General features: G+C 42.4%; 2 protein-coding genes across 4 annotated transcripts in view; one reads left to right on the top strand and one right to left on the bottom strand.

The window, feature by feature from the left end:
• DHX30 (DExH-box helicase 30) overlaps positions 1–26,994 on the bottom strand; it is a 215,867-nt gene that overhangs the window by 76,734 nt on the left and 112,139 nt on the right. The window lies entirely within an intron of this gene.
• SMARCC1 (SWI/SNF related BAF chromatin remodeling complex subunit C1) overlaps positions 1–26,994 on the top strand; it is a 90,610-nt gene that overhangs the window by 3,155 nt on the left and 60,461 nt on the right. For 2 of the 3 annotated variants that reach the window (XM_075082032.1, XM_075082031.1), the window contains exons 2-11: positions 4,561–4,680; positions 10,197–10,282; positions 11,720–11,746; positions 14,070–14,151; positions 15,308–15,400; positions 18,454–18,523; positions 20,770–20,839; positions 22,545–22,620; positions 25,421–25,546; positions 26,261–26,379. In XM_075082032.1, coding sequence (XP_074938133.1) covers positions 4,561–4,680; positions 10,197–10,282; positions 11,720–11,746; positions 14,070–14,151; positions 15,308–15,400; positions 18,454–18,523; positions 20,770–20,839; positions 22,545–22,620; positions 25,421–25,546; positions 26,261–26,379 — 869 coding nt within the window. The remainder of the gene's footprint in view (positions 1–4,560; positions 4,681–10,196; positions 10,283–11,719; positions 11,747–14,069; positions 14,152–15,307; positions 15,401–18,453; positions 18,524–20,769; positions 20,840–22,544; positions 22,621–25,420; positions 25,547–26,260; positions 26,380–26,994) is intronic. The other variant, XM_075082033.1, reaches the window with a different exon arrangement.

Below are 26,994 nucleotides of genomic sequence, written 5' to 3'. Positions count from 1 at the left end.
GAGTCAGAAGAGGGGACGGCATGGGCTGCCCGTATAGACACTAAACCGCGCAGAGTATGGGGAGGTGCCATCACCTGGAGTTCTGGGTCGTTTGTTGAGTATCGGAGAGCTGCTCGCACTAATACCGAGTGCAGAACAATAAGTTTTCTTTCCGCATTAATAGAGCGTGGCGCTGTGGTAAGGTGATGGGCTGATGCCAGCGGAGCACGCCTGTTTCACCACAGGACGGTGAGGATGGGCAGCAGCGTGGGATCCCTTTATGCCCTTCTATTAATAAGCCTCATCCCAACAGCGAGGAGGGACGAGCTGCTTCTTGGCAGCTGTTAGGAAATGGCAGTTGTTCTGGCTGAAGATGTCTGTTTGGAGACCACCTGCTCGTTCGCCGCCAGCCAGGGCTGAATTTAGAGGATCTGTAGTTATCTTTCGACTGGCTCTGACTTCTCGTGTCGGTGCCAACCTTATCAAGTATTTCTTCAGTCACTGACTCTGATTTAATCTGAGGGAGGATTTGCTCTGTGTTTGCAGCTCTTTTGTGTTCTCGCCGTTAAAAAACAAGCAAGGGTTATAACCTAAATCAAAGTATCTTGTTCAGCGATCTGAGCTGAAATGTGCTGTTTTAGGGGAAGGAAAGGATTTTGTGCATCAGGGCTACAACGCAGAGCTGTAATGTGGTTATTTGAGGTCAGTAACCACATCAAAACCGGGTACACGAGTCTGTCCCTGACATCCGTAACAAAGGCTTTCCAGTGCAGCTGCAATGGCAAATCTTGCTGGTGAAGGGAAGTGATTTCCTCTGCTGGTGGTTGCTCTCTTATTCTTGAATTATTTGAGTTATACTGAAAGCCTTCTGACCATACGTGTTTTCTGTTTCAGGATACATGGGTGTTTTTGTATTTCTAATTAACGTGGAAGTGTTAGAACAATCTTTGCTGCGTCAATGGGGCTTTGGTATTTCGGCACTGGAATAAAATCCTCTTACGCCAGAGCTGTGTGTCTAGCAACAGGGCATAATTTCTGTCTTCTGGAATTTGCTGTTTAAAGACCTTTATTTGCTGCAGAATCATTTTTTGCTTCTGTCTGCTGTGAAGACTGGTGGGAAACTTGCAGATATGTTGTGGCTTCAGTCCTCTGCGGTCCCCCAAAACCCACTGCGTATTGATCGAGAAATTCTTACTGATGTAAAGATCCATTTGTATTGCTGGTTAGTGTGCATAGGTGATTGAAAGCTGGCTTTTGTGTTTCCTTTTGAAGGCTTCTTCTTTTCCCCCTTATTGTTTAGGAGGATCCTCAGGCAAAGTAATGAGTTTTCTGTAAAAAAAACCTTGCAAGATAGTGGCAGTGCAAAATAGAACCAGGGGTTCCTAATGTTGTCTTTTCTGATAGCTTCCAGCTGTCAGTGCCTCCTGAAAGAGGTAAATATGGGATCTGCAAGTAAAGTGCCTGAAAAACTTTGAATGTCTCAGAACACCCCTTCCCAGGCATATTCTCCTGTAAACTTTTTTTCCTGGAGGAGAACATTTTGGGGAAAAAAATGACAGTAAGTCAGTACAAGAACACCACCTCGTCCGGATTCCGTCTTTTGACTGAGCTTGTGGTGCCGGGTGCTCCGAGGCATCACGTATTTACAGCAGGCAGCATTGTCGTGGTGACTCTCCTTTACGAGTGACAAACCCTACTAGGAAATCCTAAACTTTGATTGTTTCGTTATTGATTTTCACTTTCTGTTTTTGTTGGCTTGTTTGTGTGAAGAACAACTTCCTTCTACGGTTATGTTTTTCATTAATTATCTTCCCATGGTTTATTGGCTCCTCAAACTGGAAGTTGAGAGAACCGTAGCCAGAGGGTTGTGCTGGAGGCAGTTTTGTCCTAGTTGCCCTGAAGAAGCTGCGAGTTTAAGTAGACTCTGTGGGTTGAGAGGTGGATTTGTCAAATCCCAAGTTTTGGATTGGTGATTGTGGTTTTGTTTTGTTTTAAATGATGGCCATAAGTACGGAATTGCTTTCTACTTCTATTTCGGTGTTAGAAGGAGCCATTAATGCTTTCGGTCTTGTTGCACTGTATGCATTTTTGGTGCTTTACTGTAGTACAGCTTACAGTGCTTATTATAGTATAGTATTAACAAAAAACTGGGTTAAACTTGGTGCAAAAAGCATTAAGACCTTTAACCCACATAAAAAAAGCAAATGTAGCAGTATGGTTTTTTTCCCATTAAAGATTTATAATGGTTACGAGGGTTTTTCTCTATTCAGTGTTGCCAGAATGATGAAGGCTGCGTAGCTTCACAGGAGATATGCAAAAGCAACTTCTGCATTATTTTTTAATCTTCCTGCAGCATGCCTCCCATGCAAAACTAAAGCTACAGTGTGCTCTTTTACAGGGAAAATGTATCTGTCGCTCTTACAGCTCGGTGGCGCAGAGCCTGAAATAGCTGGGCTTCAGGTGGAACCGGCAGCTTTGCTCTTTGAACATATTTAATGTGTACGGCCTGTGACTGTGTTCTAGACCAAAGCTGTCCTGGTAACAGAAATAGGATTATTTAACGTGAAGTCTGGCACTCGATCTGCTACGCTTTTGTTTTCATGCTTGCGCAGATCCTAAATCTGTAGTTTAGCAGATAACCTGGTTTGCTTGCACCTTTTAATTTACATTTGTTTGATTGCATTATAATTGGCAGAGTTGAACTAAACGCTCGGAGTTTTATTCAGACGATCAAAAGGTGGTGGTGCAAAGGTTGAACATGCGAAATGATGGGAGCTTTAGGGCTGTTAGCTGTGATACACTACATCTGTGCGCATCCTGGGTGTGATAGGCACTGATTTTTCAACTATACAAAAAAAAATCTTTTATTAACAGGTATAAAAATACACAGCACTGTATGTGTTTTGGTAATCTTCCTTCTTGGTTTAGCAGCCCTTAGGATGCTGATAAAAAGGGTTCTGGCAAATACAGTGATAGGGGTTTAAGTATTATTCTGTGCCTCCGTGCTGGAGAATTTGAGCACTTGTAACAAAGGCAAGAGAATGGCATGCTTCCCGCTGAGCTGCAGCACCTGGCAAGTTAATGCAGAGGCTGCGATGGGTTTTTAAGTAAAGATGCTGGATTAACTGGGGCATCAGAGTGAGTCACATGCTCCATTTTGCCATCCTGTCTAGGATCAGTAATTCCAACAAAAGATTGCTTAAACTGCTCCGGTGAATTCAGCTGCAGCACACGGAGCTTCTAGTCCAAAAATTATAAAGAAAATAGCTGCCAGCTGAAAGGAGCACAGAGGTCTAGAGGTTTTAAAAAGCCTGAGAGCAAAAGTCTTTATCTTCAACTGGATTCTAATGGCAATAAAGACCGGCTGTTATTGCTGCTTCATATCTCTGTGGTAGCTGATGTGAATTGATAGGAGTTATTAACTGGATAAAATTGTCACAATTGCCTGCCTTTCACGGGGGGAGGGAAGGGGGCGAAGAAAAATGTCGCTTTGGAAATTTAGCCTTCTGTTCTTTATAGGCTCATATTTCTAGATTAGGTTTTATACACCGGGCAGGACACCTGGGGAGCCTTCCACGTATTTGTGTCCTTTGAGTTGCTAGGATTTAATTTCTCGGATACGTCATTTGCCTCTTAAGTGCTGAAGGAACTTGCATCTCGAGGTAGTCGGCTACTGTAAAATTCTCATGGAAAAGTCAGTGTCTTTGTAGTGTCTTTTGCTACGTAGATGGTGCTTTGGAAAGATCTGACTGCTGTTTAACACCACTGCTTTAAACTTTGGAGGGTTCTGGCCCTCAACAATTTTTTTACGGGGCTTTAGAAGAGTGTGATTTGAGGGAAGAGCAAAGGCCGTGTGGTTCGTAGTGTTACCAGCTATATGACTCTAGGGTAGCTAATATTACTTCATATTCTATATGAACAAGTAACGTTTGTTCTACTCTTAGAAGTCTTCTGGCATGGTGAGGAGATTACATCCAGTAAGTGAATAGTGTAATATTAGGAGCGATGAAAACTCGGCAGCCGTGGGACTTCTTTTTGTTTTCCATGCTGTGGCTTCCCCTTTTACATACGTGCATTTTATTAGAAGCATAACCTTGGGAAATGCTTACACTGTTGCAAAGCGTGGTGAATATAGCTGTCTGCATCAGTTTTTCTATTTCTACATGCCGTGCTGTGTAGTACCAAATGGATGTTCTTAGGATTGATGTGTAGTAGTTGATTACAGCAGCTTGTAAAGTTGCTGTAGAAAGCTTTGTGTGTGTGTGGGCCAGAATTAGTCTGTTCCTTTATTAGGAACTACAAATCAGATTGAAGTAGTTAATCTCTATCTGTAAAACACCGGCAGCCGTACTGAACTGATGATGATTCACAGGTTTATGCTATATTTTAAGAGTAAAGCTTGAAGAATGTTTGTGCTTGCTGCTCCTCCTGTACATGCACACCCGCCCCAGCCACACAGTGATCCTGAAATCTTAAACTGTCCTCTACAACTGATAAAGCAGTCTGGGGAATTAGTAAATCAGTCTTTATGGTTTATTATCATCTATCCCAAGTAAGCGTGTGTTTTTTTTTTTCTTTCAGTATGTTCAAGCAGATGCTCCTACCAATAAAACACTGGCTGGGCTGGTGGTGCAGCTGCTGCAATTCCAGGAAGATGCCTTTGGAAAACATGTCACCAATCCTGCCTTCACAAAGCTTCCTGTGAGTATTGGGGTTAACCCACTGCTATTACAGCAGCATATTTTATTCTTCACCCAGTATCTGCACTGCTGGTGTGCTTCCAGGTCACTGGGAGATCTGAAGCCTTTGTTGATGCATCCTCTGGAAGGGGTGAAATAGCACACTCTTCCTTAAAAGCAGATTTTCCATGTGATAAATCTTACTTTCTTTACATTTGGAAGTTGTTTTCTGAATGCTGTGGAAAGGTTTTAATTTCTAGTAAAATTCTGTGTCAACTTGTAAATTTAAAGTCAAATCTCTTTGGGCTGATGCATCCAAAACTGTCTGAATAACACGGACTTTCCAAATCAAACGAGTTTCTGTTGGCCATTTCTACTGATCAAACTTCACACTTGTAATGCTGTCAACACTGAAAAATGGCTTTACTGTGTTCTTCAGTAGCACGTAGTTACCCAGTTTGGGACAGTTTTCCAGTCGCTCAGGGTATTGGTATACAGAAACGATAACAACATTTTAAGGGTTGCTTATTTGAAGTTCAAACTTGGCACGTCTCTAGCAGTGGTATCCTAGTGATTGTGTTCAGGGATCAGCCCCCGTTGTGCTTGGAACCCTGCCTACCACCAAGAGAGTCCTGTCCAAGTGGGCGAGAAGCCTAAACAACTGATAGAGGGATGTGGCAAGCAGTAAGGACAAGGTAACAAGTGGATTGCGGTGGTGAAGGGCAAGGACGGCAGCATGGTATCGAGCACCCAGTTGGCCCATTTAGGGTAGGACTTGTAGGCCAGGGCTAATCATAATGTGTACATAAGCGTTGTGGACATTGGTAGGAAGGTCTTTGCTTGTCTTTGCCATGGAATGCTTATTGGGAACTTAAGGTCATGCAATCCATGGTTCTATTTAGATACACATACTACGTTGGAAATATCTGTAAAGGATTACAATATCATAAACTGAAGTTGTTCTGAAAACTATTGAAAGTGTGCCTATCGCCTTTGGTCCACCACTTAGAGAATACTGTCTTTTATTATTTTATGGTGATTTTTTTTCCCCAGACATTTTGCTTATGTAACTTCTTTTGTGAAGAGTATGAATTAATACGTTTTCTCTGGAAGAGGGGTTTCAGACTTGCTTATTGGGTGAATCTCTTGGTGCTTAGGAATGTACACATTCACACCTGAAGACGCCATCAAGACGTAGCTCGCTGTCTCTTTCGTTCTGATCACCTGATCCCTCAGTGGTAGTGAAAAGCTTTACGGACAGAGGTGAACATTGTGGTGCTTCATTTTGATATGGCAGCATAGACCATAAAACTGTGCCGATATTCAAGAAGCTGATAAACCATTTGAGTGCTCTGAAGTCTTAAATCAATTTGTCTTATCTTAAAAATGGGTAATAAAGATTTCAGTGGCATTGTAAATATGGTGCTGCTGTGTTTAACTCTTCTCGCAGTTTTGAAGTCTAATCTGATCAAATTTGCTCAGCTTAAGTTTAGAGCAGTTGGATCTCTCTGCTCCCAGTTACTTCCGACAGAAGACAGCTCATCAGTACATCTTCCTTCATATTGTTTTTACGAGCAAATGCAGTATCTACTCTTAAGACAACGCTAGCTGTCACTTTTTTTTATACATGTAATTTAAGATGCTGGTTCAGGCTGCAGAGGAAGCTTTGTTATTCCGTCAGAGCACTTTGAAGATGTGCAGAATGTTTCAGGTTCTACAGGACCGTGTCTGACTTGGGAAGAAAGGTGGGGCGAAGGGATGCCTTAAGTGACACTGCTAATCCCCCAAAATATATTGAAAAACTATTGCAGACTTCCACTGAAAAGAAATGGAATGAAGCCAAAAGAGGTTAAAAGTTTGTAGTTACTGTGGGGACTGTTCAGTGTTACCATGGTCCTGGCAAGGGAGGATCTGAAGTTGAAGAGGAGGATGTCATGCTTGTGTGAAACAACCAACGCCCAGGCCATCAAAACTGGGAGTGCCCAGTACCTGCAGATGACTGCAGAAGTCTTCAGTTTGTGACTACTGCTCACACCTGCCATCGCCAAAGGCTGCCGTTAACTGTCCGTTCCTTGCGCGATGCTGTTCCCCATGCATACGCGCTGCAGTGTTTCCCGTATCGATGCAGTTTAGTGGAGGTAAAGCATTGGTCTTGAGCACTGCAGTTGCTGCAACACGCAGGGACTGTGGCTCACCAGGAGCTCTTGCTGATGAGAACGTGTCAAACCAGGGATGCCCTTCCAGTTCTTGTTAGATGCCTTTGCGTTTCTTTGCCAAGTACTGGGCAGCGTACCTCATGCTTTTTCTCTGAAGCATCTGCTCTCCAGTGCTGGAGCGGTCAGTGGCAAAGGGGAGCTGGCCTCTTCCATCAGGACTCGAGGTAATCCCCTCTGACCTGGGCTCCAACTAAATCACTACAGACCACATCTGTTGGAATAAAGTTCAAACGTTTCACTGAGTGCTTTGAGTGGGTGAAACAGAACTTGCATTTGAGAGAGGGTTGTTAATTCCCTGTTCAAGCTGCTGTTCTTGCAAGGGTGCCGTATGGTACGGGGTCTGTGGATAGAGCTAGAGTAACCAGGGGACTGTGACAGCCTGACTTCTGTGCGTGCCTTCCAATTCTTGCTTTTAAATGCATATTGTGTAACCTTACTGGTGCTCAAAAGAGAAAACGCTGATTAACTTGCTTAGACAGTTCCATATATTTGAAATAAAAGCTATATGAAGGTATTAACTCTTCAGACAGCAAATCGTAAGGCCAGCTGATCTTAATTCCCCTCTTATGATGGATTTTGTTAAGTAAAAATGTTGAAGGAAATCTGGTTTATTGACAGCTGTATCTCTTGCAGAACAGCTTTTGTCTCATCGTTAAAAGCAATTTCCTTTCATGCTAGTAGCAATGACTGCAGTTTAACAAGAAGGTCTTGCTAGAGTCTAGCGCTTTTAAAAAGTGACTTACGTCTATGAAAGAGATCCGTATGCTGGTTTTCATGGTTAAGTACTGGCTGAACTTTCTGTTCATGGTAGCAAAATCCTAACTTGCCAGAGTCGCTGCAATTGGTCGCGCAGCCGGGCCCTCGTGGGTGGCTGAGCCCTGCGCCAGGCTGCGGGTCTGCCTGCCAGGATTGCACCGGTAATGCAGAAAGGTGCAGCCTTGTCACGGAAAGGTTTAATGTGAACAGCTGACGGGCAGCTTGGTGAGGGCCAAGCTGCAGCAGCAGCCCCTGAACTTGAAGTAGGATACAACAGTGCGACCCACAGTTTCCAAAAATGCCGATGAGGCGGGCTTTGCTGCAGCGATTCTATTGTTGCGTGATACGTCCAGCATGTCAGCAAAAAGGGAAAGGTCGATTCTGGGTGACCATGTCTGTGTAGGAGAGCTGAAGATAAGTAACAGCAACTTGCATACTAGTGCTGCAAAAATACTCTTTACAACAGGTCTTCTGGCTTTGTGTTGAGATTTATTTATTTTTAGAGCAGCTAGTGTTTGCATGCATGTTTGTAAACCAACGCTTGTATTCTCAGAGCCAAGTCTCACGGCAATAAAACCATCCAGCGTGTTAAAATGTTTTGGTTTTGCTCAAGCTTCTGATCAGAGGCTGCTCCATCCGTAGAGGACTTCAGTTTGGGAAGAGTGGTACTGAAACGCATGCAGCTCGCAAACTGGCAAGCACCCGCACGGCGGCTTTGAGCTCTCGATTACTTTCTGTGCGCAGCAGGGCTCTAAACAGATGGAGCAGTTCTGTTCTTGTTGAATGCTTATGAAGGATCTTTTTTATGTTGCGCTTGGACACTGGTGTATTTGGTATCTCTCAGAACTGCTTTCCTTTCCATTAGCAGCTCTACAGCCAAGGACAGCGATGTTTCCTTTAGATCCCATGCTACCATTTTAGTTGCCTGGCTGCAGAATGAGTTTAAAACACTTGACAGCAATGCGAAGACTGTCGTTAATTTGGTGTTTGTTCCGTGTTAGCAAATGCTTCTGAGGTGTAATATAATGGGCTTTAAAGGAAATGACCTGTTCTGATCTAAAAAGTAAGGTAGAAGCTAGATCAGAAACATCCCTAGTGTAAAAAACTGCTCTAAGGCTGTTGTCCGTGCGCTGCCTCCAGCTTTGTGCTTTCTCTAGTTCCAGCAGAAGGCAGCTTGCGGAAAGCTGCTGGTAACCGGGCTCCAGCCATCAAACATCTCCCCAAATTCTGTTTTGTGAATTGTAAAAGTTTTCTGTTTTTCCCAAGGAACACAATAGACCGATCATAGTCCATATGTTTTGCACGCGTATGGGAAGGTAGGTTTCATTTCCTATTCCAGTAAATGGTTGGGCATCTTATACCGATCGGAGCAACATCGGCAGGGTTGAGCGCCAGAGTGCCCCTCGGCACGGCCGTCGTGCGCTTCTGACGGGGCTGGGAGCTGGGGGTCGGCGAGTCCTTCCCCCCTGAGTGCCAGGGGTTGCCGACTTCAAGGCGGGATATGCATGTCTGTTGTGGAAGCCGAGCTAGGTGATCCATCTGCCTCGCTTTGTCACGCCAGCGTATTGTTAGAACAGCTCGCTCTAAATATATTTATTTTTATGTGGGGGGTGTGTATATATATATATAAAGGGAGGATATCAGATATGCTGTGTGTCAGTACTCTGTGAATCATGCTTAAGGTAGACAAATGCAACACTAGAATCTAGTCCTGGCTTTACCTGAGCTATCCGCTTGTCTTCCATTGCTAAGATGACTCTGACAGTAGCTTACTTTTTCCGAGCACACGCAGACATCCTGACTGGGGCAAAGGTAATTCCAAACTAAAATTTGTCAGGAAAAAGAAGTACCTTTCCATGTAGGCAACAGCCCTGCTTCTTTAATAACCTTTTAGAGAGCGGACTTGGTGGGACTCAGAGCTTTTCAGTCTCCTCATGCTGCCGTTTGAATTTCAGTTCTTGAATTAGGAGTGCCTGTTTACGCATACGTGGCTCGGCTGTACCCTGCTAGAGCTGGCATTGAAGAAATGAGTTGGGTTTAGTATTTTAGGGCAGGTCTGCGCAGTGACCTTTTCAGATCTTGGCAACAACTTTTTCTTGTGATGGAGGAGGGCCGGGAATGGAGAGCTTTAGGAGCTATAGTGAATACGAGCCTGTTTCTAATGATGTGGTTTAGTCTACTTAATACAGATGAAGAGCTTCTTAACTGACAGCTAGGATTTTAAGTTTCATTTACTGTGGAAACGGAGGTTCAAAGAGTAGTTTGGATTTCTGTTTTACAGCTCTGCAAGGAATTTTTTGCAAGCTGCTCGTGTAAGGGAGGGCTCAGAGCTCTCAGGTATGCCAGGTTCTGCTTGCAAACATGAAGAATTCTACTTAAACTGAACGGACTTAATCTTCTCGAAACATTCTTAAAAGAGAATGTAAAACTCAGTGATTCATCTGAAAATTATCAAATGTATAGTTTAAGTTAGATGTCTAAAACTCAGCTAACAAGTACATATTAATATATAATAATGACATAAACATCAACGTTGCTGTGCTTTCACTTTTCTTTCTGCTTCTAGGCAAAGTGCTTCATGGATTTCAAAGCTGGAGGTACATTATGTCACATTCTTGGTGCTGCTTACAAATATAAGAATGAACAGGGCTGGTAAGTTTTTATTTTTGGTTTACACACCTTTTGCATGAAATTAAGCACACGAAATGCCTATGCAAACTACTTAAAGTTTAATACTTCCTGGAGAATTCTGTAGGCAAGGGAGTTGGAGATGGGAGGAGGAGATCTTTTTCCTGATTTGCTGCTGGTGGCTTTAAGACACACACCCTCCCTTCCAAACTCAAAGATAAATTGTCCAAGTTTAAGGTCTTGAGCCCGTAGGTTGGGAGTTAATGACAAGCTTGAGGCTTTTTTTTTTGCTGTTTATTTGCCATATGACTGAGCAAATTAACCAGTGTCTTAGAATCGCTGTTTCCCATCTATAAGATGTAAATCTTTGAGTATAGGGTTTAGTTACAACAGGGAAAACATGAAGCATTGCACAGGTACTAATAAATGCGAAGTTTTCCATTGCTTATCAACCTCCATAAATGGGGAGTGTCAGTAGCTGGAAACACTGCTCGTGTAGCTGTTGACACTAGTATTAAAACTATTAAAAGATATTATGTGAAATTATGATATAATATATGTTGTTATATATGACAGTATTTATAGATTATATATAAATATATAATTATATTTATACTAGTTTATTTTTTAATATAAAAATGATTCATGTGACATCCTAAGAGTGTTGTGGCCCGTGTGTTTTTCGAAGACAGGTCCTCTTTCCAAGACAGCAGTAGCATGAATGAAGTATATTTGAGAACATCAGAAAAATTCCGCGGATGAGAAGTCGATAGATAAAAACAAGCAGAGATTGTTCTTGTACATGAATTTAAATAGTTTCTGATCTGATGGTGTGCAGACCTGTAATGGCATTCCTGGAATTGACTGCTTTTGTTACCCCCAAGAGCGAATTTAAAAGGCAAAAATAAAGTTGTTTTGGTACGGTTTGTTATTTTTAGGAGTAGTTTATACTCACATCAGCTAAATGGATGTCTGAGGTAGATATATCAGACAGCTGGTATGAGTCCGCTGCTCTCAGGTTTTTAACTACTCCGCTGTTGCCGACACCCAGGGCATGGTACGCGTTTGTGCTGCGTGTGGGGCGTACCTGTCGGCAGTTAAAGGAGTTAAATGGCTCCTACTTAATGAATATTTAAATATTCCAGTTTTTTCCAAACAAACTTAGTTTTCAGCCATTGAAACTGGTCAGCAAAGCTCAGATACGCGATTGCCTCCTCTCTTCTCACTCTCTTGCCGATTCCTCAAAACTAGTGTGGGTAGTGTCTTGTGTTTGTGCATGTGGGATGTAGAGGGAAGTAATACTCGAATTTAACTTTGAGGATCAGACTTAGAGCTTGGAATGTATCCTTCACTGACTCAACCAAATAATATGTGGTGTTTTGCCTGAAATATGACTTTTTTTTTTTAATGGTATGCATTGTCGCTCTTGCTTAACCTGTTTGTGAATGATCTGTCTTATAGGAGAAGTACCTTTCCTCGTCATAATAGGTATGTCTGAAAAATGCACTTATCCAGTGCAGCTGGACATACCTTGTCTATCACTGCAATTCAAGTAGTTGTCTGCTAAAACCTGTCAGAGGGCACGAGTTAAACCAAGGACAGGAAGAATTAGTACTACTATTTTGTCTAAATGGGCAACTAAAAAAAAAGCTATTTCTTAATATATTGGCATGTTTCTTTTAAATTATAGGTTTCAAAAGCAGGCAAAAAATTGGGGGCACGTATAGCATTAAATATGTAATGCAGATTTTTAGGCAACCAAACGTAAAAATTTTGGTCAAACTTGAATGCCTTAAGGATCTTTGTTTTGTAGGTACTGAAGAGTTTATTAACGGTGTAGGAAAATAGGTTAGTTTGTGTTCATTTGGCATTTATCTTCACTTCCTTGAAACTACTGCGTCTGAGAAGCATATGATTTGAATATGGACTATGAAGCTGTCGGTGGGTGAACACTGGAGAAGTGGCTTGATCTTGGCTCTTAAAATTATATATATTATAGGTGTAAAATACTTCATTAAGCTGTGAAGTTGTGCAGTGAAGAGACAGACTTCTTGACTTCTGGCCCTACTTTTAGAAGTCAGTGTAAACTTTTCAACGTGCACAACGCTATTTAAAGAGGTCGTAAATGTCTTCTAAAATTGGAAGGCTATTCTAATAAGTGTGCCAGAATATTGAAGTTGTTTGCCAGGTCCTTAGTGTGAGGGGAAGAGTCCCTAATCCTGCTTTAGGACCGAAGCCATCGTTCACGAACAGTGAATGTTTCCAGCGCTGCCCAGCACTACGGCATATTTACGCAGTACCAGCTGCGTGGGCAACTTCGTTTTGAAAATGCTAGAGAGCCTCAAGTGAAGAAACCCACAGTGGTCTCAGCTGAAGTGTCTTTGTTTAATTTAGTACAGTAATATTGCTGTGATGCCATCTTGTGTGATAATGGGTTTTGTGATTAAAAAATCAATCTTGCTTTGGTTTACCTTCATTGTATATTTATAAACTTTAAAAATTGATTTAATGTGCTACTGGAGAGAAGCATGTGTTCAAAGGGAGCTGTCATTAGATATGGGCACGGGAATAAATTCTTGTATGTTAAGGGTGTTAACTTAAAGCATATCAGTCAACGCATGGTAATTATGTGGATGGCTTTTTCACTGTGTCAGGTGTACGGGGTACTTATTTACTTATTTTATGTGCTGAACTCTCCCTTCTGCCGGTACTGCCACTCCTGAACACCAGCTCAGCACTCCAGTTAAAAGTGGTTTTGGACTCTAGCAACAGCTTTTTCCGAAACTTGGGAGGTACAGAAGTGCAACAGATGGTGTTTTACATCTGAGAGTCAACAACCTTGTTATCTAAACACACCGTTGTGCTTTGCTAAAGGCTGAATTGTTAAGGGTCAGGCCCAAATCTGTTTCCGAGGCTCCTGCAGCACTGGTTACCCTGGCTGGTGGTGATGGGCCGGCGTGATAGTGCCAGCGCAGACACCTGCGGGTGCCGAACTTGGCGAGGGACCGGCAGTAGTGCTCTCACTGTCAGGTTCTTGGGGGTCGCCATTCAAATTCTTTAAGTTGATTCATCCGTGACTTCTGAATATGTGGGCAGTTCTAGTAGATACAACAGGATGCCTTTGGGGGCTCTTGTGGTTCTTCCCAGTAGAAAGTCTCAGATTTTGTGTTCTCTCCCCCCGCCCCATTTCCAATAGATGCTTAAATCTGCATTGTTATTTCAAGAATTTTGATTATTTTGTCAATGAAGTCACAAACTTTAAAGTACCAGAGTCCAACAGAGGTGATCATAAAATGTTTGCATGGAATATAACCTGCTGTGTGTGGGGTGGCTGGTTCTCGGATAGACAAGTAGTCCAGAAAATCTCAGGCAAACGAATTGCCGTGTCTTTCCCGGATTAGAATCTGGGACTGGTGGATGGTGCAACTAGACGTAAGAGACACGTGAGAGCTTGTTCGTGCATTTTCTCATCTAGTTGTTGAAATCCATCATGAGCATTTGATTATGTTTCTGTTCAGTTATCCTTTGTGACTGTAGTGGAATGCACAGCCCTGCTACAGGGTTTCGTTGGACAATGTCAACCGTCATTTCCCCTAAACATTTCACAAATCAGTCGCATTTTGTTTATTTGATTCATTGTGTTTTTTCCTGCTTGTGAGGGCTGTCAGATGAAGCAGAAATATTTGTGATTGGGCTTTAAGTGTTCTTATGTAGCTACCATGATATACTGTTTATGTGGAACATGAAAGATTCTTGACTACTGAATGGAGGAGAGTTAAATTTAATATTTTTGAATAATTTTCCTTAACAGGCGGAGGTTTGACCTGCAGAATCCATCCCGAATGGATCGAAATGTGGAGATGTTCATGAACATTGAGAAAACACTAGTGCAGGCAAGAAACTCATAGGAAACTGTATGTGTTCACACGCTCGGGGAAGGGACCCCATAGCTTTTTACGTACCTCGGCTGTGACCTACTGAAGAGTTTCATTGTGGAATTCTGTAGGAATATTATACCCTCTACTCCCTCTCCCACCCTGTTCAGTCACAATTCTGTGTTACTGCTTGAAAGCTTCAGAATTTTTTCACTGGTATTCTGTGGATGTGCGCAGGGTGAGAAAAACCTGTTCGCAAGGTAGGAGAAAGTGTCCTGAGTGTCTCCGCCTGCCTGTGAAAGAACACCCTTAAGACTGAGTGACTAGACCCATTCAACTGCTGACTTTCTTGAGACTTTCAGCTTGATAAAAGTTTGACTTTTTTCAGGGTTAGGGTACATTTAGACTCTCTCACTTGCTTTATCAAACAAGTTACTACCAGAAGAGAGCAGATAACAGCTGTATGGAATCTAATTTGAGGTTAATTTTTTAAACTGCTGTATGTGAATAACAGGATTTTTTTTTTTTCAAACTCTAAAAGTAAGCTCAGGATATAATAGTCAAGATGTAACTTTCAGGTGCTTGTCAAAATAGGAAATAGATGGGACAGCAAAAAGAAACGATACTCTTACAAAAAACTAACTGCCATTGTATGGTGGTTTTGGTATGTAACAGAGTACATGTTAAAATCCAAAATAAAATGAATGTGTACCTGCAAATATAGAAATGCATAAATCTGCACATTAGTGCACACATCAGATTAGGATTTGGAGTTTGACGCACGGGGGTTTCCCTTTCAAGCAAAGTCTTCCAGAGCCTGTCAAAAAGCCTCTGAAATCAGAGGCATGGTTTCCGTTACAGATGTTATTGTGAAAGCAGGAATGCGAGAGCAGCTACCTTGGGTCATGTTCCCTTTATCCGTGATAGTGTCTCCCACAGAGCTAACAGCAGATCTGCTGAGACCAGAAAGAAACCCGGGATAAGGCTTGGGCAGGGAGGTGTGCAAGGGAAATATTGCTGTCCTAGATACTCCTGGAGCTAGAATTAGTGTGCCGATTCACAATACCTGTCCCTTTTGAGCGTTTTCAAGCATTGGTGATCTGAATAGGAATTTTTGATGTATGTCACCGGTGGCCTACTAATACCTTATTTAACTTCTTATCCTCTCCACTAGAACAATTGTCTGAGCAGACCGACCATCTACCTCATTCCAGATATAGAACTGAAGTTGGCTAATAAATTGAAGGATATTGTCAAACGTCACCAGGTAACTGTTAAAGAGCGTATCTTAAAACAAATGTTTTGCCAGTTGCAAGATAGAATGCATTTGCCTGACTTCGACATATCGGTTACATCTGGATTGTGTCTGACAACGCCGGGCAGCAGCAGCAAGTCACGTAGGACCAGAAGTTCACCATTTGTAAAATGCCACCAGTAGTTACCCTTGCACGGCGATTGACTCATAACTCTTCTAAAAGGAAGTCTGAAATTGCTATTGAGGTGAAAAGTAGTTACGGTGTCTCAGTGAGTTGGCTGCAGGCCCCAGGTGATTTAATGTGGAATACCTGCTTATGTAAAGCAGAGTCTCACCGTTTGTCCAAATCTGAGACCAAAGAAGGTAGCGTGTAATACAGCTGTTCTAGATATGTGGGGACAGCATAAGGAAGCTTTAACCTTAAAATGACTGCTACCTTTCCTTGCTTTGTTTCACTTGCTTTTCTCTTGCTTGTGCTGAACAGAACACAAGCAACGGTGGTCTCTTGGTTATTAGCTACTCCGCGTGTTTCAGAGGGAGTCAATGTCTTGCCATTGTAACTTAATATACTAAATGATGCACGGAACAAGATTAGTAGCTTAATCTCTTAAAAATGTAAACAGTCCTTTCACTTGTCTTACAAGAAATATCCTGGAATGGGATCTCTAGATGGTCTGATAGCCCTTTGTGTTATGGTAATTCATGGCTGTAGCCAAAGTAAACTGTTTCTTTTCCAGATGAAATGTATTTCCTGTGTTGTGATTATGAGCCATGGTCTCAGCTTCAGTTGTGTAATTTTTCACAAGTTATTCTTAATTATTCAGCTGATTCAGGATGCATGCTGTGCTTAAATTAGAGATGATTCAATTTCCCTTTCATAAAGGAATCCTATAGCAAACTCAAGCATGCTCTATCCATTAATGATTTAAGGGACTTTTAAAGCAGGCAGCTTTGTCTCTAAAGGGACGTGAAGAACTGAAAACAGAAGTTGTCCCTAATTCTGTGTTTTGGGCTTTCTTCCTTTGCCCTCTTTCTTTCTTGGCCCTTCCTTTGTCCTCTGAATTCTCCTCTTGTATTTCTGTTTCTACCTGTGCTTGTTCACTGTCTGTTTTGGTTTTTTTAACCTGTTGTTGTCATCTCCCCTTTACCCCATCCCTAGGACCTGTAGCCTCCCTCCTCTCTGGTGTTTCCAAGTCCTCGCTGCTCTGACTGCAGAGGATTTGCATATCTCCTGCCCCAGCACAGTACTAGTGTGATCTCTGGGCTTATAAAAAGAGGTGTCAGCAAGATGTTTGTTCGCTCTGCTGTTGAAAATGCTGTTACTGTTTCTGGTAGTCACACTTTTTCTGTTTTTCTTTATAAATGTTGAGGATTATTCTGAGAAGAGCCAGAATAATTTAGGAACTTGAAAGCAGGTAACGAGTGAGATTTAGCATTTATATCTATCTGCTTCAAGAAAAGTGCTTTGATGGTAGATAACTCTGCCATCTTATGTCTTTAGCTTTTGGTCCCATTCAGCTTCGCAGAGGCAGGGAATGAGCCTTACTATCTGTTTACGTCTTTCAGAAAACTATTTTAATGTGAAGTTATTAATCCCTTTGTTTTCAGGCAAGATAGCATCTGAGAGGGGCTTCCTGTTCATCTGTCGTGTATTGTGTTTATAACAGCTCCATAGGAAATAGATGAAACTTACTGATCTGATTCACAAAGCTCAGATTAGGTAGCTAGAAGACCATCTGTAGCTCATGGGGAACGAAGGGAGAACTTCCATTATTGTTCCTTTTTCTTTCAGGCCAGGGCTTTTCCTTTCCCTTTGAGTGCTTTTAAACTCTTCTTACTTTCCAGCTTTGTTTTTTGATGTTGCTTGGAGCACCTCTTCTCCCTTAACCCAGTTCTATGAACTCTTGTTGGCGTAGAAACTCTTGCCGGTCAGCCCCTGATATTAGAGTAGTCTCCAATGGGAGATGCATCCGAAGAGATGCTTTTTTGACTTTCCTCCTTTTGATGCTCTCTTCTAAATAAGTTGTTCACATATTGTTGGCTGTAACCTATCCCATGTGCTCTTAAGTCCTTTAAATAAATCTGTTGGGTGTTCATGGAATGTAAATTTTGCATAACGTTTTCATACAAACTGTTCCAAAACAGAACTGCTGTGCAGAGGAGTCTGCAGACCGAATTTCTGCTGTCCTTGGAAATGATTCTTCATATATGGAGACTGGAGGTGTCTCTGCAGCAAGTGGGAGAATCCTTATGGTCCTCCCAGTGAGGGAAGGACAGGGCTTTCTTGACTGGCCCCACTAAGTGGTGTTACGTGTTTATTTAACAGAGATCTAATTATGTAGTTGAATTTTTTGCATGATGACGTAGGAATATAATTGTGGCCTGAACCCATATGTAGAGAAATTCCTTTCTGTATCACTGTTCGTGGCATCTGCATAAGCATGAGAAGTACATCTGCTGCTTCTCATACATCAAGAAAATTGTCCTGAACCAGCAAGAAGAAAAAGTATTATTGTGTTTGAATATTTGACAAACAATGGTATCATCTTAGTGTATTTCTGATTTATTTCCTTTGTTCTATGAATTTAGGAGGCTTTTTTGAAAGAATGGGTGTTTATTCTGTCTCGATATACAGCCTTTCTTGAACACTAAGGATGTTCTATTTGAGGCAGCCATTTCTAGTTAAGTTTCTTATAGACTTTATCTTACATAAATTGTAATATTTAGACATTGTTTTGGACCAAAATGTGTACTTAGTGGGAAAGTTACACACGCATTCTTACAAAATATTGACCAACAGGTTTGTAACAACTTGCAGTGAGAGTTGGGGCAGAAGGAACTAGGTGGAGGACAGATTTGAGGTGACAAAGTAGATTGGCAGCAGTTTTACAATAATTGCCTTTTTCCTGCACTTCTTAGAGGTGGTATTCTTCATAGTTGCATTGAAGTTAGCCTTGAATATTTCTAGGTTGCAGGGGATGTGGGTAAAAAAAGCAGCCAGGAAGTTTGGGGTAATGTGTCGAAGGCTTCTCATGTACTTTCTTCTTTCTTCCACCTTTCCCCAGGGAACGGTAACTGAAGAGAAATCAAAGGCTACCCACCATGTTTATCCAAGTCCTACCTCAATGGATGACGGTAAAGTTGCTTTCCAATTTTTAAGTGGAAATAGTCTTGTAACTAAATTCTGTTAGCAGTTACAGGAGCTTTCGCAGAGACATGGTATTTCCTAGCCTGCTCCTGAGAGCCACTTGAAAAGTAGTTTTAGGATCAAGAACACCAGATAAAATCACTGTGTGTCCTGCTTCTATTGGGTGTAACACTCACATTTTTAATTGATGCAGCGTTTTCAGATTAAGGTGTGTAACGCTGAACACTCTGCAGCAATTGAGTTGGAAATGGAGATACTACTGCTGAATGCAGATAGACATTTTATTTGTCCCAGGTGACTTGCAGGCTGAAAGGGAGCAAAGCTAAGGGTCCAGAAGAACTTCAAAAAGAAATGAAGTCAGTTCAAAAATTAAAAGGAAGGGTAGTGAAAGTAGAGGCTTAAAACTAAAGCCTCCATTAATTTCTTTCTTTTTTGCTTCTTTGGCATCCCCTGATGTGTAAGTATAGGTCAAAAGGTTGAGTGAAACGCTATTAGGAATCGAGTGGATGTAGGAAAGGTAACATGGATGCTAAAGTAAATGAGAATCAGAAAACTTTCTGCCATGTTCTCATCTTTCCAGGTGGCAGGTTGGGAATGCCGGTACACATTGTTGCATGCGGTTTGTCAAGGTGGATATAGCAGCAAGCAGACCTGATAAATTGCGATTGTTAGCTTTATTACGATGTGGTCTGCCTCTATATGACGCACATAGGTTCCACAAAAGCAATTTAAGAGCTGCATCCTTCAGCAAATAACAAAATGTTACTCTTAATTTTTTTCATCTTAAACACATTTAATTGTCTAGTGGTTCATTGTTGTCGAGTCTGAGCTTCACCGACATAAATCAGCTTTTGCTGATACACCCTGGCATCTGATGGCCACTAGATGGAAGTGTTCACTGCTGTATAGGAACAACCAGGGCCTGTGTGTCCTCTGGTGCTTGTCTGTGTTCTGTACTTCTGGCAATATCCTGCCAAGCCACAGGTTTGTATTTATTTTTAACCACTTCAGGTTCTCAGAAGAGGGTTGAGCATAGTAGGTCCCGTCTGTCTTGTAGTCAGTGAACATGCAGATGTGCTAGACAGAGCTCTCCTAACCCTGCTTATACCAAGATGAGAAAACAGCCATGAATTCAAGTGGTGTGACTTCATCCAGGTTCACATCCTCAGGGTTTATTTTAATCCTGCTCTAGGACATATTCTTGGTATTTGGGTTGCAGGGGGTAGGTTATTACACTGTGTCAGATGTGCGGTTTAAAAGAAAAAAAAACCAACCAAACAAAAACCCTTGAAAGCACCACTCAGGCTGAGCGTATGCCTTATTGCAAAACCAGCAAAATGTTAGGGCTCCTCGGTAAGTCTGCGTTAACTTGAAGTCGTCATTAGTGCTGCTGTGAAAGGAGAAAGTTGAAATGCAAATGTTGTTAGATTCGTGGAAGTGTTTTATTAAAATCTCTTTCACCACAACCCCGTGCCCTGACATTCTTCCTTCAAAACTTTTTGTTTTTAACCTGTTGAGAGTAGAATTTAGTGCTGGGAAGAGCAAAATATTGAAATAAATGTAAACCGATAGAAGAAGTTAATGAGGAGATTCAGATGTCTAACAAGGATGCAAAAAGACGGAGGGGAGATATTTGCCACTTGACAAGAAAGCATTTTGGGAGAGGTTTAGTCTTTTTTGGTTTTACAGACATTTAGAAAGACAAAGTGACATACTAGAGTGTGTGTGTCTCTCCGTGTTATTCCCACTGTCTTCACTGAATGCCCTTTTGGAGGACTTGCTCTGTCCCGTTCTGAGTTCCAGGCCCATCTGGCCACGGTGTTGGGGAGAGAAGGCAGGGCAAGATGAGCTGGCAGAGGATAGTGCTTCCACCTGTCAGCCAGAAGTGCCTCTCGCTTCTTCTCTTGAGAGGCAGGAGGACTGTTTCAGGCCTTGTTGGATCTTAATGCGGAGTGTGTTAGGGTATAATGTATGTGATCGAGGAAGGAAATGCAATAATTCTTAATATGATCTCAGTAATGTAATATCCGTGTCATATGCAGGCAGAGCACGTGCGTGTTTAGACATTGCTCGTGTATTACTGTGGCAGGCCAGGCCATTGTAACTTCACTCCAGTAGACTTCCATCAGAGATGATGGCAACAACTTTACTATGTCTGACTATGGAAAAGCAAAGTAGCGTTTAATGTGCTTTACGGTCTGAATCTGATGCTAGATCTCTCTTCCCTTTGCAGATGAATGGTTGAGACCTGTGATGAAAAAAGACAAGCAGGTGCTGGTACACTGGGGCTTTTTTCCAGACAGGTAAAGAAAGGGGGGAAGGAAGGATACCCTGAATCTTAAGTTTGTTGAAGGAAAAGTGTTGACAAAAACTTGCGAGTCAGAAAATCCATGTCCTCAAACAAGCTGCTCCTTTAGCTTCCTGAGCCGTACTTCTCCTGATAGTGGCGCTCTGTGGTTACCAGTACTGAACCTGCATGGGGAATGTCCCAGCTGCATGGGCTGCAACTGTGCTCCTTTCTTGTTCTGCAGAATAAGACGGGCTCAGACGTATCTCACGCTGGCTCTTCTAAATGTTTAACCCAAATACACTGTACTGCGTTCCCGTTGTTTTGGCTCTGAATGGTGGTTGTACCTCGCTGTTCGTATGATGAGCCAAGCAGTGGTTGTCTCACGGAGTATAACCACACAGTAATTTAGCATTGCTATCGTTTATCTTGATGTCCGAGGCTTCAAAAGACTTAATCAGTGGTTTAACACTGAAATACACGTACCTGTTCGTGGTGCTGGCAGGTGGGTGAGGTTAGAAAAAGAGGGTCTATTTTTCTGCTGAGCCGCTAGTAAGGGTGCAAACTGAACCAGACTTTCAAAGGGCGGAGTGAGCCTTTCCATAAAGTTAGTAAGACTTTAAAGCCAAAAGGGAGAACTTCTAATCACCTGGTTGAAGTTTCTTCGACAAAGAGAGGTTTCACTCCATGGGTTGCCTTTAGTCAAGAGCAAGTGACTGTTGAAAGTGTGTATTTGAGAAAGCTGTCCTGTGTTGTTAGGAGGTGTTAAAACACAGCATATGTACTGTTAGTAACTTAAATGTAATAACTAGTTTCTGAGGCCAGGTTATGGAAAACCATAAGATTGATAACCCAGCATTGACTTCAATTTAAACAACTTTTTCAGGGTCCTAAATTTGCTCTGCTGTGCGTGCACAGAATTCCTGGGAACCATATCCATATTTCAGTGGAAGAGAGCAAACAACAATCACACTTATATTTCTTTCTTCGTACAGATGAAGAATCATTAAATATTTTTATTTGTATCATATCAGTAGTCAAGTCTCTGTTGTGTATGCTTTTATAAATATCAGTATAAATGTGAGGAATGCTATGTACACATCTTTTCCTGCATATGACTTACCCCAGTTGCACAGTACATGCCTGGTGTTGATTACAAAGTATCTTGGCTTTTGCTGTTACTGAGTGTAGTTTCTTAATGTTTATAAATAGGCTTTTGAGAGAGTAGCATGTGGAAAAGCGAGTGTAAATAATAAATGGATTCTACGGCAGTAGGGATTAACGGAGAGGATACATACTCCTTTCTTCTAGGAATCCAGTATCTCTTGCTTTAAACTCATAACAACAGAAACAGGTTAATTAACTCAATGCCAGGGTTTGAACAGGTGTCTCAGAAACTGCATTTATAACCCTGAATCTAGAGAGTAGATTTGCAATTTTAAGCTGGAGCTGGCTTCCCTGAGATGGCTTTAAATTCTGAAAGTTAAAAATGTGCATTAGATGCCTTGGACCCCTCCCTCCCTTTTCAGGGTGTCCTGTTCCTGTAGCAGAAGTCAGCGATTATTCCTTTAACTTGTCAATGCACAGAATATGCTTCACTATTCTATCCCAGCAATATGAGTTGCACACGTTGAAATTGCTGAATAATATTCTTGCTCCTGATCTTTCTGGATGAACAGCCCAGGGGACCAACTTTGTTTTCTCTTGGTTCCTCTCATTAGCTATGACACTTGGGTTCATGCCAATGAAATAGATGCTGAAATTGAGGATCCTCCAATTCCTGAAAAGCCATGGAAGGTAAGTCTCTCTTAAATGGTTTCCCAAAGTTACTTTATTGGTATAGCTCATGCTCAGGTGCTACTAGAGCATACAATCATAGAATCATTTGGGTTGGAAAAGACCTTTCAGTCCAACCGTTAACCCAGCCCTGCCAAGCCCAGCACTAAACCATGTCCCAAAGCACCACGTCTGCACATCTTTAAATACCCCAGGGACAGTGACTCCCCCACCTCTCTGGGCAGCCTGTGCCAACCCCTGACCCCTCTGGCAGGGAAGGCATTTCCCTCACACCCAACCTAAACCTCCCCTGACGCAGCCTGAGGCCGTTCCCTCTCGTCCTGTCCCTGGTGACTTGGGAGCAGAGACCAGCCCCCCCCTCACTCCAGCCCCTCTCAGGCAGCTGCAGAGAGCGAGAAGGGCTCCCCTCAGCCCCCTCTTCTCCAGGCTAAACCCCCCCAGCCCCCTCAGCCGCCCCCCAGCACACTTGTGCTCCAGACCCTGCCCCAGCCCCGCTGCCCTTCTCTGGACACGCTCCAGCCCCTCCAGGCCCTTCTTGTCCCGAGGGGCCCAAACCTGAGCCCAGCATTCGAGGTGGGGCCTCCCCAGGGCCGAGCACAGGGGCCCCATCCCTGCGCGGCTCCTGCTGGCCACACCAGTGCTGACACAAGCCCGGGGGCTGGTGGCCTCCTTGGCCACCTGGGCACTGCTGGCTCATGCCCAGCCGGCTGTCAGCCAGCACCCCCAGGGCCTTCTCCGCCGGGCACTTCCCAGCCCCTCTGCCCCAGGCCTGGGGCGATGCCTGGGGTTGGTGTGACCCAAGGGCAGGACCCGGCCCTGGGCCTTGTTAAACCTCACACAACTGGCCTCGGCCCATCGATGCAGCCTGTGCAGGTCCCTCTGCAGAGCCTCCCTGCCCTCCAGCAGGTCGACACTCCTGCCCAGCTTGGTGTCGTCTGCAGACAGATGTTTTAACGTGCTGCTGAGTAGCAATGGCTGTATTTCCATCTATATGGAAAAGCAGAGTGATATGTCTAGAGTCATAATGAAAATGTCTGAAATATTTCTTTGGTCTGGGGAGGAATGCTGTTGACAACATGCTTTATTTTGTGAGTGAAAAGGACACAGTTGTGCATCCCTGATAGTGCCAAAATTGCCACATTTATTTTGGCCTGACTTGAGGTGTTTTCTGTTAAAGGTAAGCCCTTCCCTTACTGCCGAAGTGGAGCCACCTCTGGGATGAAACCTGACAACTCATTAGAAGGCCTAATGGCATTATAGAGTGTTTAAGGGGAGGAAGGGGGAAAATACCGTATCTTTGTTATGTTTTTTTGAATAATATTGTTAGAGAAAAGAACTACTGGATTGCAAACCTGAGATTAACGTACATGCATTACAGGCCTTAAAACACATTCCGTGTGCAGAAACTTAATCTTTTTCTACAATATAGAAATGGCCAAAAATATTAGGCGTTAAATAATACAGAAATTAAGAAGCTTCTTTAGGAGAACAAATCTGAATTTTTGTCTGTACAAGTCTGTGGTACAAATGAAATCTTGTCCATTCTATTCAAGTTATTGTAACAGCAACGTTATTTCCAACAGATTCAGCTGTTCGGACGAACTCGACTGTGGTCTGGTTGACAGAGTGCGTGTGGCCGCGGGCTCCCCCATTCCCTGGTCTCACGCTGCTACAGAAGGTCTTGAGTTGGCTTGTCTTAGCTCAGTACCACTTTAGATACCAGCTTCTGTATGCCCTTAGTACAGGGCACGGTTTAAGTTTCTTCATTTTACTAAAATCCTCAGCATTGCTAATGTAATGTATGAATGCAGCTGTCCCTCGAGTTAGAGCCAACATGGAAGTGAATGAGAAAACCAGTAGCTGTGTAAAGAATCCCTGAGGGTCATATCTTACCGTTCTTTATGGCAAGGTTCAATTCAATGGGAACTCTGCTCTTAAGTGATGTCGTAGTAATGCAAAAAGTCAGTGCTTCTTAACCTGTTGAACACATGAGCACTCAAACCAACATCAGCAGCCATATTTAGGTTCTCTACATAATTAGTTTTCTTTCTACAGAAATGATTTGCCTTTCTGATTTAGTGCAAGTGAACAGTGCAGAACAGTTATAACCAAAGAGTAGTAAGTACTACTTTATTGTCCTTTTATTGGACTTACTCTTTCATACATAACATGCATTACTGTTCTGTGTGTATGCTGTTGATTTGAACAGCAGAGTTAGAGCAGCCAAAGTCAGAAAATAACCTGATGTCTGTTCAAACACTACTTATTCCAAGTAGTTACCTGTAAGTAACCGTAACTCGTGCTTTTTGTGTATAAATCATACTAAAGCTCAAGAACTTATTTTCAGCTATGTAAACTAGAACTTTATTTGAAGATGGATCTTTTAAGTCAAGATAGTCAATCTTTGCAAGATATGGCCAACTCTTCTTTTTTTTTTTGGTCTTTTGTGGCACATCTGCTAAGGTCGTCTGAATACTTAGAAGATTTTGGTGGTAATTTTCAGCATCCGAAGTAGGTTCTTAATACAGAGCTGTTGTCCCAGCTGTGAGAACTGACCTCACACGTCAGAAGACTTAAATGGCTGAGGACAGACATGGCATTTGGTAGGCTTACGGGCATGTTCATACTTCGTGTTGCCTCATGAAACTGTCATTATTGTGTGTGAAATGGTGATGAGATATTTGGACGTTCAGACCCTGATAAGAAAGCTGCGAGTATCTTCCTCATCCTGTGAGGTCTGTTATGGTGTTATTTTCTTTCGAAATACATCAGCATGTTGGCATGTTGTTCTGTTCTTCAGGTTCATGCCAAGTGGATTTTGGACACAGATATATTCAATGAATGGATGAATGAAGAGGATTATGAGGTAGATGAGAACAGGAAATCAGTGAGTTTTCGACAGAGAATCTCCATGAAAAATGAAGAGGTAGGTGGTTCCATGCTTTATGGGCGACATGTTGATACATTATTATTATTATTTAACTCTGTGTAAGTCAAACTTTTGGGACTCAAAGTTGCTAAAATTAAGCTAGTTGAAGAGTTTGAGATGCCTATGATAACACAGGCTAGTTTAACTTATTTTCTGACATACGTCCTTTATCCAGAAGTGTAGGCGTGCACTCTGATTTTTATTTTTAACCCCTTCCTGAGGATGGTAAGAGATAGGACCCACCTCTGCTTTCTCATAGATGAAGCCAGGGATGTGTTAAACAGCATCACTTAATATTTGATTTCCAAATCCTGTGTACTTGTTGAAACTGATTTTTGTATCCCTCCCAATGCGGGGAGTTAGGACTTTGAAAACATGTCATTTAACCCTGAGGCCAGGCTACTCGCTAGGAAATCTCTCCTGAGGGATAGAGTATATTGACCTAGTCACACGTTGGCATTTGAATCTTGCTCTGTTTTAAGAGCACAGTTCTTAAGTACACAGCCATTGCAGTATCCAGGGGAGGGCTGCAAAAAAATGTAGGGCTTTTCATGTCACCAAATTGAAGTATTCTGGGGCTGAACGTGGTGCATGTGGTGATATTACTGCTTTTAGCTTCTCTGTTGTAGGATGTATTAAGAAAGAGGGTAGCCTACAGCATTCAATAATGGTAGTGTTTGGGATGAGCTAACTGCTTCCCTTCTCTAACAGCCTGTACGTAGTCCGGAGAGGAGAGACAGGAAAGCAGCAGCAAGTACGAGGAAAAGAAAGCATTCTCCTTCTCCACCCCCCACTCCTGTGGAGTCGAGAAAAAAGACAGGGAAGAAAGGGTGAGTGTCTAAGTACTGGAATTCGAGGTGACTTTTCCTGAAGAAATGCTTATGGGGAGATCTCTGTCACCCTTCACTTGCCTCACCTTGGATTACAGTAGAATAGTTATTTCTACAATAGACTTGAGTGATTTTGCCTGTGCAGTATCTGTAATTTCTTTACTCCTCTGTAGAAATTTATCGCCTGCAGGTGGAGGAGAATCTAGCGCAAGTTATCTGTGTCAGTGACAGGGCTCATTGCTGCATCAGGAGCAGAACTTACCAAATGAGAAGCTGCTTCCAAAAGAACTCAGACTAGACCTGTTAGTGCAATCACGTACTACATGTACACTTTTTAAAGTGTAGCCTTGTAAATTGCTGCATTTAATTGAGGAGTGTTTTTATCTATGTAGCCACGTATTTTAAAGTCCACTTCTCATATGCAATTTCAACAGAGTAGGATTTGTGGCCTACAATTAGGAGTTTTTCCAATGCTAGTTTGATCTCAAAGGAAAAACCCAACCAAAAAAAAAGGCCAATATTATATCCAAATAAAAGCTTATTTATGGGGGTTTACATGTGGATACGGAGGGGAGAACTTCTGAACTAAAAATTTAGGTCTTGTTGAATAGACCT

This window comes from Phalacrocorax aristotelis, chromosome 2 (assembly GCF_949628215.1).
Source record: "Phalacrocorax aristotelis chromosome 2, bGulAri2.1, whole genome shotgun sequence".
Taxonomy (NCBI): Eukaryota; Metazoa; Chordata; class Aves; order Suliformes; family Phalacrocoracidae; genus Phalacrocorax; species Phalacrocorax aristotelis.
This window is presented reverse-complemented; position numbering and strand designations above follow the sequence as displayed.